Source organism: Salmo salar, chromosome 26 (genome assembly GCF_965601325.2).
Source record: "Salmo salar chromosome 26, fSalSal1, whole genome shotgun sequence".
Lineage (NCBI taxonomy): Eukaryota > Metazoa > Chordata > Actinopteri > Salmoniformes > Salmonidae > Salmo > Salmo salar.
This window is the reverse complement of record NC_138316.1, coordinates 31,480,307-31,493,706: the sequence shown is the minus strand read 5'-3', so window position 1 is coordinate 31,493,706 and position 13,400 is coordinate 31,480,307. Positions and strand designations below refer to the sequence as shown.

General features: G+C 41.0%; 1 protein-coding gene across 1 annotated transcript in view; it reads right to left on the bottom strand.

The window, feature by feature from the left end:
• LOC106587632 (transmembrane protein 266) overlaps positions 1–13,400 on the bottom strand; it is a 121,900-nt gene that overhangs the window by 18,734 nt on the left and 89,766 nt on the right. Inside the window, exon 8 of the mRNA XM_014176200.3 lies at positions 4,315–4,430. Within this exon, the coding sequence (XP_014031675.3) occupies positions 4,315–4,430 (116 nt within the window). The remainder of the gene's footprint in view (positions 1–4,314; positions 4,431–13,400) is intronic.

Here is a 13,400-nt window from a genome sequence, read left to right as displayed (position 1 = left end):
TCAAACATTGATCAAAAAAATTGAAAAGCAATAACAAATGGCTTGTATAAGTGGTATAAGTACACAACAGCTAAACATAGGATGGACAATTGCATTTTGTGTAGCAAATCACCTTTGTCTGATCTTTTAATAGTACCTGAACTTGCATCATTTGAAGAATGTGTTAAATGGAAAATGTTCAATGTATTCAGAGAAAATACTACATTCCTTTGTGTAACATAGAATGCAGGTTGGCATTAGGTAGCACTAAAGGTAGAAGTGAATTAAACAAAACTATGTTGGGAGAACATGAATGTGCAACATATGACATAAGAACTGAATTAAACGGTCCACATAATGATAGGTTTACTATTGTAAAAAGTAAATATGAATGTTTCTACAGCTATGGAGATAGTGGGATAGATGTGAGAAACACTACAGTTAATTGTTAAACTATTTGGGTGTTAGAAACTGCAGGAGTTGGTAAAGGTATAGCTGATAGTTTCAGGATGTGTGGGCAGAACAAACTCTTGAATGTCTTCCCAAAAGGTGTCTACCATTAAATCACAGCAGGATGAGTCTGTAAAACATAGAGTAAGGAGAGCCTATGAATCAGATCCAAAAGTATACCTAGATGCAAGTGGACAGCAGAGAGGAGTTCTTGATGAATACAAAGCAAGAGATGAGGTTAAATCAGGGTTTGAATCAATATTTCTTTGGATAACACCTAATAATAACAATGTACTAGATGGAACTTTTCCTTTAGCTATGACCAAACTGAAGGGATTGTGACAAGAGGTTCAGGACCATGAACCCATGGTTGGGACTGGTTGGATTTAGCTTTAGGTAAATGGGGTTACTCCAGGAGGACGACATGATTGCAATGATCATGGTGATTCTCAGTAAAGCACCTGATTCTAATGTGCTTGATTGAAAACTGGACTGCTGCAATATGTATAACCTTGTAATCACATACTATGGAGTGTATTTTCTATTTCCTTTCTACCTTTGACAAGGGATAAATGAAGTTAGAACTCCTGAATTTTGTTTACTTAAACTAGTAGGTAACATGGGGAAATTCTGGTTACAAGTGTCCACGGACCATGTCCTTAGTCCTTTAACAGGTGTTTTCATTTGTGATTTCACTGTTGTAACAGAGGTGTCTGCAAGGAAGGATCTTGTTTAAGTGTCGTATTTAGAATGACATTATAAGGGTTTTCTTATTTTCTTTATGTTTTACATAACTGAGATAACCTCAGGCAAGGATGTATTACATGATAATGCTTTTACATTGTATTTTCAGTTTGATTTTACTTTGTATTTCTACAGATTGGATCTTTTATTTCTTTCCATTGTATATGAATGGAGATGTTTGATCCGGTCTTCTTTGAGTTTATGGAGTCCCAATTGTTAGGCCAGATAGGGGGAAGTCTGCCCAGTGCTTGATGATTGATGCTCCCTTGCCTTTGATTTATTTGTGTGTTTTTGTGTGAGACTGTTTAGTCTCAAAGGGAGGATTATGTGGGAGCAAAACTCATGACTATGGTCCATTATTAGCAGCATTTAGGCTGTCCACTTTGAAGAGCTGAGACAGAATAGCTGTCACGTCCTGACCATAGAAAGCTGTTATTTCTATGGTAGAGTAGGTCAGGGCGTGACAGGGGGGTTTTCTAGTTTAGATGTTCTATGTTGTTATGTTCTAGTTTTGTATTTCTATGTTGGGTTTTGTTTGGGATGATCTCCAATTAGAGGAAGCTGGTCATCGTTGTCTCTAATTGGAGATCATACTTAAGTAGGTGTTTTTCCCACCTGGGTTTGTGGGAGATTGTTTTTGAGTTAGTGTATGTTTCAACTCTGCGTTACGGTTTGTTGTTTTTCGTTCTTTAGTTTATGTGTATGTATTGCATAGTTTCAGGGTGAAAATAAAATGTGGAACGACACACACGCTGCACTTTGGTCCGCTCCTTCCTACGACAGCCGTGACAATAGCCATATAAGGAATGGAACATATATGACCAGGCCCTGCTACCATTATAACCTATACAGCTGTCAGATGTGGGCATTAACAAGCAAGAACTCAGATGGAGAAAGGTCAAGGAAAGCTATTTTCATATAGAGGGAGGGGACTCTATATGTTATGCAAAGACAGAATCCTATAAAGGCAGGACTCTATAATATGACAATTTAGTATTTTTCATGGAAGGGCTCGGCTTTGCTACTCTGTATTAAAGTCTATATTGAATTCACAAGTTCTGGTAAGAGTGTTATGTTTCTGAGGCAATATTCCACGACACCAACTACCTATTTCATCCCCATATTTGTTTTTTGTTTTTCTGCTCTTTTGCATACCAGTATTTCTACTTGCACATCCTCATCTGCACATACAGTTGAAGTCAGAAGTTTACAAACACTTAGGTTGGAGTCATTAAAACTCGTTTTTCAACCACTCTACAAATTTCTTGTTAACAAACTATAATTTTGTGCATGACAAGTCATTTTTCCAACAATTGTTTACAGACAGATTATTTCACTTATAATTCACTGTATCATAATTCCAGTGGATCAGAAGTTTACATACACTAAGTTGACTGTGCCTTTAAACAGATGTCATGGCTTTAGAAGCTTCTGATAGGCTTATTGACATCATTTAAGTCAATTGGAGGTGTACCTGTGGATGTATTTCAAGGCCTATCTTCAAACTCAGTGCCTCTTTGCTTGACATCATGGGAAAATCTAAAGAAATCAGCCAAGACCTCAGAAAAAATTGTACACCTCCACAAGTCTGGTTCATCCTTGGGAGCAATTTCCAAATGCCTGAAGGTACCACGTTCGTCTGTACAAACAATAGTACGCAAGTATAAACACCATGGGACCATGCAGCCGTCATACCGCTCAGGAAGGCGACGCATTCTGTCTCCTAGAGATGAACGTAATTTGGTGCGAAAAGTGCAAATCAATCCCAGAACAATAGCAAAGGACCTTGTGAAGATGCTGGAGGAAACAGGTACAAAAGTATCAATATCCACAGTAAAATGAGTCCTATATCGACATAACCTGAAAGGCCGCTCAGCAAGGAAGAAGCCACTGCTCCAAAACCGCCATAAAAAAAGCCAGACTACGGTTTGTAACTGCACATGGGGACAAAGATCGTACTTTTTGGAGAAATGTCCTCTGGTCTGATGAAACAAAAATAGAACTGTTTGACCATAATGACCATCATTATGTTTGGAGGAAAAAGTAGGAAGCTTGCAAGCCGAAGAACACCATCCCAACCGTGAAGCACGGGGGTGGCAGCATCATGTTGTGGGGGTACTTTGCTGCAGGAGGGACTGGTGCACTTCACAAAATAGATGGCATCATGAGGGAGGACAATTATGTGGATATATTGAAGCAACATCTCAAGACATCAGTCAGGAAGTTAAAGCTTGGTCGCAAATGGGTCGTCCAAATGGACAATGACCCCAAGCATACTTCCAAAGTTGTGGCAAAATGGCTTAAGGACAACAAAGTCAAGGTATTGGAGAGGCCATCACAAAGCCCTGACCTCAATCCTATAGAAAATTTGTGGGCAGAACTGAAAAAGCGTGTGCGAGCAAGGAAGCCTACAAACCTGACTCAGTTACACCAGCTCTGTCAGGAGGAATGGGCCAAAATTCACCCAATTTATTGTGGGAAGCTTGTGCAAAGCTACCTGAAATGTTTGACCCAAGTTAAACAATTGAAAGGCAATGCTACCAAATACTAATTGAGTGTATGTAACTTCTGACCCACTGGGAATGTGATGAAAGAAATAAAAAATGAAATAAATCATTCTCTCTACTATTATTCTGACATTTCACATTCTTAAAATAAAGTGGTGATCCTAACTGATCTAAGACAGGGAATTTTTACTAGAATTAAATGTCAGGAATTGTGAAAAACTCAGTTTAAATGTGTTTGGCTAAGGTGTATGTAAACTTCCGACTTCAACTGTATATCACTCCAGTGTTAATTGCTAAATTGTAATTACTTTCGCCACTATTGGCCTATTGGCCTATACTGTATACAGATTTTTCTATTGTGTTATTGACTGTAAGTTTGTTTATCCCATGTGTAACTCTGTGTTGTTGTTTTTGTCGCACTGCTTTGCTTTATCTTGGCCAGGTCGCAGTTGTAAATGAGAACTTGTTCTCAACTGGCCTACCTGGTTAAATAAAGGTAAAATAAATGTAATTATTATTAATAAAAAAAAATCCTGGTTCAACCTTAGCCCTAGCCTCAACCATAACCTAGCTTCAACCATAACCCTAACCCTAGTCTCAACGGTATCTGTGAGGTGATGGTGCGGGGACTTACTGCCTGTTCCTGGCAGATCTGGGTGAGTCGTTCCAGCTGCTCCTCCCTGACAGCCTTGATCTTCTCACACTGCAGGATCTCCAGCTCCATCTCCACCTTCACCTGCAACACATAGGCTGAGAGAGGGAATAGATAGTTAGAGAGAGGGAAGAGACAGATAGAGAAGAAATAGAGATAGAACAGACAGATAGAGAGAGGGAAGAGACAGAGAGAAAAGAGATAGAGAGGGAAGAGAGAGAGAGAGTGAAGAGACAGATAGTTAGAGGGAAGACAGAGAGAAAAGAGAGAGGGAAGAGACAGAGAGAGAGAGGAAAGAGACAGATAGAGAGAGGGAAGAGACAGATAGAGAGAGAGTAGAGACAGATAGAGAGAGGGAAGAGATAGATAGACAGAGGTCAGAGAGAGAGTGAAGAGACAGATAGAGGGAAGAGACAGAGAAAGAGAGGGAAGAGACAGAGGTCAGAGAGAGAGAGATTAGAGACAGATAGCGGGAAGAGACAGATAGAGAGAGTGAAGAGACAGATAGAGAGAAGAGAGATAGAGAGAGAGAAGAGACAGATAGAGAGAGTGAAGAGACAGATAGAGAGAAGAGAGATAGAGAGAGAGAAGAGACAGATAGAGAGAGTGAAGAGACAGATAGAGAGAAGAGAGATAGAGAGAGAGAAGAGACAGAGAGAGAGAGGGAAGAGACATATACGATATCTATTTATTTATAGGGGACAATGCACATTAATCAACATCAATATTACAATAATGCAACATCCATGTAAATGTGCCGGGGTTAGCCAAAAGCTCATTTGCACCTGTAGTCCCAGGACAGGTAAGGACCTTTACACAGTCACAATACACATACTCACTAAAACAATACAAAATGCAAATACATTACATCCAATAATATATTATCGAAATATACATTTCGATTCCCACGGGGGACCAGTACGGAGAAAAAATGTATGAAATGTATGCATTCACTACTGTAAGTCGCTCTGGATAATAGCGTCTGCTAAATGACTCAAATGTAAATGTAAATATGTGACCGACCGGCTCAAATCGGTCTTATGTAGCAACATTTGAATTTTTTTGTTGTTTTACATTGGATAAAAGTAGAGATATCATCATTCCAACAACAATAACTTATTTGTAATAAAAACACTATCATCAACTGTCATCTTACATATGAGGAACCACAGATAACTCATGTGTACAGGTTTGGATAGATTTGAGCCATGTTTTCAAATTAAATGTAAAAGTATCAGTGCAGATAGAGAGAGGGAAGACACAGAGAGAGAATAGATAGAGGGGAGACAGATAGAGAGAGAGAAGATATATATATATAGAGAGAGAGGAGACAGAGGGAAGAGACAGGGAGAGAGAGGGAAGAGACAGAGAGAGGAGACAGAGAGAGGGAAGAGACAGATAGAGAGAAGAGACAGATAGAGGAAAGAAGAGAGATAGAGAGAGGGAAGATAGAGAGAGAGTGAGGGAAGAGACAGAGAGAGAAGAGATAGAGAGAGATAGTGGGAAGCGATAGAGAGAGAGAGGGAAGAGACAGAGAGAGGAGATAGATGAAGAGAGAGAAAGAGAGGAGACAGATAGAGAGAAGAGACAGAGATAGAGAGAGGGAAGAGACAGAGAAAGGAGATAGATAAAGAGAGAAGAGAGAGAGGAGAGATAGAGAGAAGAGACAGAGAGAAGACAGGTAACTTCGCCACAGATAACTTCCACAAAGGCAAGAAGGGCATTCATTCTATGCCATCAAAAGGAACATAAAATTCAACATACCAATTAGGATCTGGCTAAAAATACTTGAATCAGTCATAGAACCCATTGCCCTTTATGGTTGTTTGGTCTGGGGTCCGCTCACCAACCAAGAATTCACAAAATGGGACAAACACCAAATTGAGACTGCATGCAGAATTCTGCAAAAATATCCTTTGTGTACAACGTAGAACACCAAATAATGCATGCAGAGCAGAATTAGGCCGATACCCGCTAATTATCAAAATCCAGAAAAGAGCTGTTCAATTCTACAACCACCTAAAAGGAAGTGATTCCCAAACCTTCCTTAACAAAGCCATCACCTACAGAGAGATGAACCTGAAGAAGAGTCCCCTAAGCAAGCTGGTCCTGGGGCTCTGTTCACAAACACACCCCACAGAGCCCCAGGACAGCAACACAATTAGACCCAACCAAATCATGAGAAAACAACAAGATAATTACTTGACACATTGGAAAGAATTAACAAAAAAACAGAGCAAACTAGAATGCTATTTGGCCCTAAACAGAGAGTACACAGTGGCAGAATACCTGACTACTTTGACTGACCCAAACTTAAGGACAGCTTTGAATATGAACAGACTCAGTGAACATAGCCTTGCTATTGAGAAAGGCCGCTGTAGGCAGACATGGCTCTCAAGAGAAGAAAGGCTATGTGCCCACAAAATGAAGTAGAAACTGAGCTGCACTTCCTAACCTCCTGCCAAATGTATGACCATATTAGAGACACATATTTCCCTCAGATTACACAGACCCACAAAGAATTTGAAAACAAATCCAATTTTGATAAACTCACATATCTACTGGGTGAAATACCACAGTGTGAAATCACAGCAGCAAGATTTGTGACCTGTTGCCACAAGAAAAGGTCAACCAGTGAAGAACAAACACCATTGTAAATACAACCCATATTTATGCTTACTTATTTTCCCCTTTTGTACAGTAACCATTTGTACATCGTTACAACACTGTATATATAAATAATATGACATTTGTAATGTCTTTATTCTTTTGAAACTTTTGTATGTGTAATGTTTACTGTTAATTTTTATTGTTTATTTCACTTTTGTATATTATCTACCTCACTTGCTTTGGCAATGTTAACACATGTTTCCCATGCCAATAAAGCCCCTTGAATTGAATTGAATTGAATTGAGAAGACAGAGAGAGAGGGAAAAGACAGAGAGAGAGGGAAGAGACAGAGAGAAGAGACAGAGAGAAGAGACAGAGAGAAGAGACAGGGAGAGGGAAGAGACAGATAGAGAGAGAAGAGACAGAGAGAGGGAAGAGACAGATAGAGAGAGAAGAGACAGAGATAAGAGACAGAGAGAGGGAAGAGACTGATAGAGAGAGAAGAGACAGAGAGAAGAGACAGAGAGAGGGAAGAGACAGATAGAGAGAGAAGAGACAGATAGAGAGAGAAGAGACAGAGAGAAGAGACAGGGAGAGGGAAGAGACAGATAGAGAGAGAAGAGACAGAGAGAAGAGACAGGGAGAGGGAAGAGACAGATAGAGAGAGAAGAGACAGATAGAGAGAGAAGAGACAGAGAGAAGAGACAGGGAGAGGGAAGAGACAGATAGAGAGAGAAGAGACAGATAGAGAGAGAAGAGACAGAGAGAAGAGACAGAGAGAGGGAAGAGACAGAGACAGATAGAGAGAGAAGAGACAGAGAGAAGAGACAGAGAGAGAGAAGAGACAGAGACAGTTAGAGAGAGAAGAGACAGAGAGAAGAGACAGAGAGAGAGAAGAGACAGATAGAGAGAGAAGAGACAGAGAGAAGAGACAGAGAGAGAGAAGAGACAGAGACAGTTAGAGAGAGAAGAGACAGAGAGAAGAGACAGAGAGAGAGAAGAGACAGAGACAGATAGAGAGAGAAGAGACAGAGAGAAGAGACAGAGAGAGGGAAGAGACAGATAGAGAGAGAAGAGACAGAGAGAAGAGACAGAGAGAGGGAAGAGACTGATAGAGAGAAAAGAGACAGAGAGAGAAGAGACAGAGAAGAGACAGATAGAGAGAAGAGACAGAGAGAAGAGACAGATAGAGAGAGAAGAGACAGAGAGAGGGAAGAGACTGATAGAGAGAGAAGAGACAGAGAGAAGAGACAGAGAGAGGGAAGAGACTGATAGAGAGAGAAGAGACAGAGAGAGGGAAGAGACAGATAGAGAGAGAAGAGACAGAGAGAAGAGACAGAGAGAGGGAAAAGACAGAGACAGATAGAGAGAGAAGAGACAGAGAGAAGAGACAGAGAGAGGGAAGAGACAGATAGAGAGAGAAGAGACAGAGAGAAGAGACAGAGAGAGGGAAGAGACAGATAGAGAGAGAAGAGACAGAGAGAAGAGACAGGGAGAGGGAAGAGACAGATAGAGAGAGAAGAGACAGAGAGAAGAGACAGAGAGAGGGAAGAGACAGAGACAGATAGAGAGAGAAGAGACAGAGAGAAGAGACAGAGAGAGAGAAGAGACAGAGACAGTTAGAGAGAGAAGAGACAGAGAGAAGAGACAGAGAGAGAGAAGAGACAGATAGAGAGAGAAGAGACAGAGAGAAGAGACAGAGAGAGAGAAGAGACAGAGACAGTTAGAGAGAGAAGAGACAGAGAGAAGAGACAGAGAGATAGAAGAGACAGATAGAGAGAGAAGAGACAGAGAGAAGAGACAGAGAGAGGGAAGAGACAGATAGAGAGAGAAGAGACAGAGAGAAGAGACAGAGAGAGGGAAGAGACAGATAGAGAGAGAAGAGACAGAGAGAAGAGACAGAGAGAGGGAAGAGACTGATAGAGAGAGAAGAGACAGATAGAGAGAGAAGAGACAGAGAGAAGAGACAGAGAGAGGGAAGAGACTGATAGAGAGAGAAGAGACAGAGAGAAGAGACAGATATAGTAGAGAAGAGAGATAGAGAGAAGAGAGAGAGGGAAGCTAGAGAGGAGATGAAGAGAGAGAGAGGGAAGAGACAGATAGAGAAGAGATAGAGAGAGAGGAGAGAGATAGTGGGAAGCGACAGAGAGAGAGGGAAGAGAGAGAGAGGGAAGAGACAGATAGAGAGAAGAGATAGAGAGAGAGGAGACAGAGAGAGGGAAGAGGGAAGAGACAAAGAGAGAGAGAGACGGAAGAGACAAAACTCAATTGCTTATTGGGAAACACAAGCACAAACACAATGCAAACTGCAGTCCTAAATGGACAGTACACCGTGGCTAAATATTTGACCATGGTTACTGATCAAAACCTTGACAGAGAGAGAGAGAAGAGACAGAGAGAGAGAGAGAGAGAGAGAGAGAGAGAGAGAGAGAGAGAGGGAAGAGACAGAGAGAGAGAGGGGGAAGAGACAGATAGAAGAGACAGAGAGAGGGAAGAGACAGAGAGAGAGAGGGGGAAGAGACAGATAGAAGAGACAGAGAGAGGGAAGAGAGAGAGAGAGGGAAGAGAGAGATAGGGAAGAGACAGATAGAGGGAAGAGACAGATAGAGAGAAGAGAGATAGCGAGAGGGAAGAGAGAGAGGGAAGAGAGAGAGAGGGAAGAGAGATAGAGAAGAGATAGAGAGAGAGAGGAGAGTGATAGTGGGAAGCGACAGAGAGAGAGAGAGGGAAGAGAGAGGGAAGAGACAGAGAGAGAAGAGAGAAGAGACAGAGAGGGAGGAGACAGAGAGAGAGAGAGAGAGAGAGAGAGAGAGAGAGAGAGAGAGAGAGAAGAGACAGAGAGAGAGAGAGAGAGAGAGAGAGAGAGAGAGAGAGAGAGAGGGGAGAGTGATAGTGGGAAGCTACAGAGAGAGAGAGGGAGAGAGAGAGAGAGAGAGAGAGAGAGAGAGAGAGAGAGAAGAGACAGGATTAGACCATATCTTCACTCAAAACCAAACACATACGCACACAGCCTGGCCTCAGAGCCATACGAAACATATTATACGTATTCATGAGCACCTCCAATACATGTGATATTTAAACACACAAGACATAGAAGTCCACATGCTCTCGTATTGACTTCAGCTGAGTCATATCCCCTCTTCTGTTCTACACAGTGACCTTAGTGCACAGCTGCTCTCCTGAGTAGGGCCACATTACTAGGCCATACAGACTGGGAAGCAGCAGAGTGAATAACCAAGCCCTCTACAGCAGAGGAGACCTACTAGTGAACTACTGACAGCAGGCAGTGCCTGCAGCCATCTCTCTCCAGCAGCTCTGCTCTGTTCTGCTCTCCCATAGCCTATTAATAGAGCTGTTGATGTGAACACGCAGGAAGAGGGAGGGAGAGCAGAGGGGGGAGGCAGGAAGAGCACAGCAGAATGCATGGGGAGGGAGAGCAGAGGGGGGAGGATGAAACAGCGGAACTCGTTGCCGGGGAGAGCAAAGGGGGGAGACAGGCACAGCAGAACTCACACTTAACAAGGGGAAGGGAGCAGAGCATAGGGGGCAGGCAGGCACAGCCAAATTCACATTCACCAAGGGGAAGCTGAAGTGGGGGATTATTAGCTGCCCAATTTGTCTCACCCATTCACCCTCTGAATGGTGCACACACAATCCATGTCTCAATGTCTCAAGGCTTAAAAATCATTATTTAACCTGTCTCCTCCCCTTCAAGTGGATTTATCAAGTGACATCAATAAGGGATCATAGCTTTCACCTGGATTCACCTGGATTCACCTGGATTCACCTGGTCCGTCTGTGTCACAGAAATAGCAGGTGTCCTTAATGTTTTGTACACTCAGTGAATGTAGGTCTATGTAGCTCTTATGTAGACTACATAGGTCATGTACTGTATGTACACTGTTTCTGGACTGGAGATTGGTCGATCATACACGCAGAGCTGATGGTGAGGTCATGTAAGTATACTGTCTATAGCTAGAGAGACTGAGGTGTGTAGGTTGATCATACATGCACAGCTCTCACTGAGACTGAGGGTGACCTCCTGTTAGAAATCAATCTGCATTACATTAGCATAACATAGAACAGCCAGTATAGTCATTATCATGGCTTTTCTAAATCTGTTTAAACAGGGCTTAGGATCAATACCAGTTTAAGTAAGAGAACGGGTGGCAATTTACTCCGAGGGAGATCAATAATTATATTGTTGTGAATAGTAAATAATGTGTATAATCATGGGGAGAATGGGGTTGTGCTGTCAATCATATATTGAATAAGCAATAGACTTTATCATCCTTAGGTGAAGTATGATATTTTCGAATTTAGCGCTAAAATTGTAAATCCAAAATATCCAACATTTTTTTCTCCATTTTTGTCATTTAGCAGACGCTTTTATCCAGAGCAACTTACAAAGTGCATCCATCAGAAGATAGAGACAACCACGTATCCCAGTCGTGTCCCTCTTGTAGAAGATCAGTCAGGTGTAATAATTAAGGACTGATAGTTCAAGTTCAAAGTCATTTGTTGGTACAACATAAGGATGTTGAATTTTTCAATAATATCTCACTAGAACCCATCCTACCAAACTAACTAACCATCCATCTAGAGTAATACCAACAACACTAAGGAAACCTACCAAACTAACTAACCATCCATCTAGAGTAATACCAACAACACTAAGGAAACCAACCAAACTAACTAACCATCCATCTAGAGTAATACCAACAACAGTAAGGAAACCAACCAAACTAACTAACCATCCATCTAACAGTAATACCAACAACACTAAGGAATCCTACCAAACTAACTAACCATCCATCTAGAGTAATACCAACAACACTAAGGAAACCAACCAAACTAACTAACCATCCATCTAGAGTAATACCAACAACACTAAGGAATCCTACCAAACTAACTACCCATCCATCTAACAGTAATACCAACAACACTAAGGAATCCTACCAAACTAACTAACCATCCATCTAGAGTAATACCAACAACACTAAGGAAACCAACCAAACTAACTAACCATCCATCTAGAGTAATACCAACAACACTAAGGAAACCAACCAAACTAACTAACCATCCATCTAACAGTAATACCAACACTAAGGAAACCTACCAAACTAACTAACCATCCATCTAGAGTAATACCAACAACACTAAGGAATCCTACCAAACTAACTAACCATCCATCTAACAGTAATACCAACAACAGTAAGGAAACCAACCAAACTAACTAACCATCCATCTAACAGTAATACCAACAACACTAAGGAAACCAACCAAACTAACTAACCATCCATCTAACAGTAATACCAACAACACTAAGGAAACCAACCGAACTAACTAACCATCCATCTAACAGTAATACCAACAACACTAAGGAATCCTACCAAACTAACTAACCATCCATCTAACAGTAATACCAACAACACTAAGGAATCCTACCAAAATAACTAACCATCCTTCTAGAGTAATACCAACAACACTAAGGAATCCTACCAAACTAACTAACCATCCATCTAGAGTAATACCAACAACAGTAAGGAAACCAACCAAACTAACTAACCATCCATCTAACAGTAATACCAACACTAAGGAAACCTACCAAACTAACTAACCATCCATCTAGAGTAATACCAACAACACTAAGGAATCCTACCAAACTAACTAACCATCCATCTAACAGTAATACCAACAACAGTAAGGAAACCAACCAAACTAACTAACCATCCATCTAACAGTAATACCAACAACACTAAGGAAACCAACCAAACTAACTAACCATCCATCTAACAGTAATACCAACAACACTAAGGAAACCAACCGAACTAACTAACCATCCATCTAACAGTAATACCAACAACACTAAGGAATCCTACCAAACTAACTAACCATCCATCTAACAGTAATACCAACAACACTAAGGAATCCTACCAAAATAACTAACCATCCTTCTAGAGTAATACCAACAACACTAAGGAATCCTACCAAACTAACTAACCATCCATCTAGAGTAATACCAACAACAGTAAGGAAACCAACCAAACTAACTAACCATCCATCTAACAGTAATACCAACAACACTAAGGAAACCAACCAAACTAACTAACCATCCATCTAACAGTAATACCAACAACACTAAGGAAACCAACCAAACTAACTAACCATCCATCTAGAGTAATACCAACAACACTAAGGAATCCTACCAAACTAACTAACCATCCATCTAGAGTAATACCAACAACACTAAGGAATCCTACCAAACTAACTAACCATCCATCTAGAGTAATACCAAGAACACTAGGGAAACCAACCAAACTAACTAACCATCCATCTAGAGTAATACCAACAACACTAAGGAAACCAACCAAACTAACTAACCATCCATCTAACAGTAATACCAACACTAAGGAAACCTACCAAACTAACTAACCATCCATCTAGAGTAATACCAA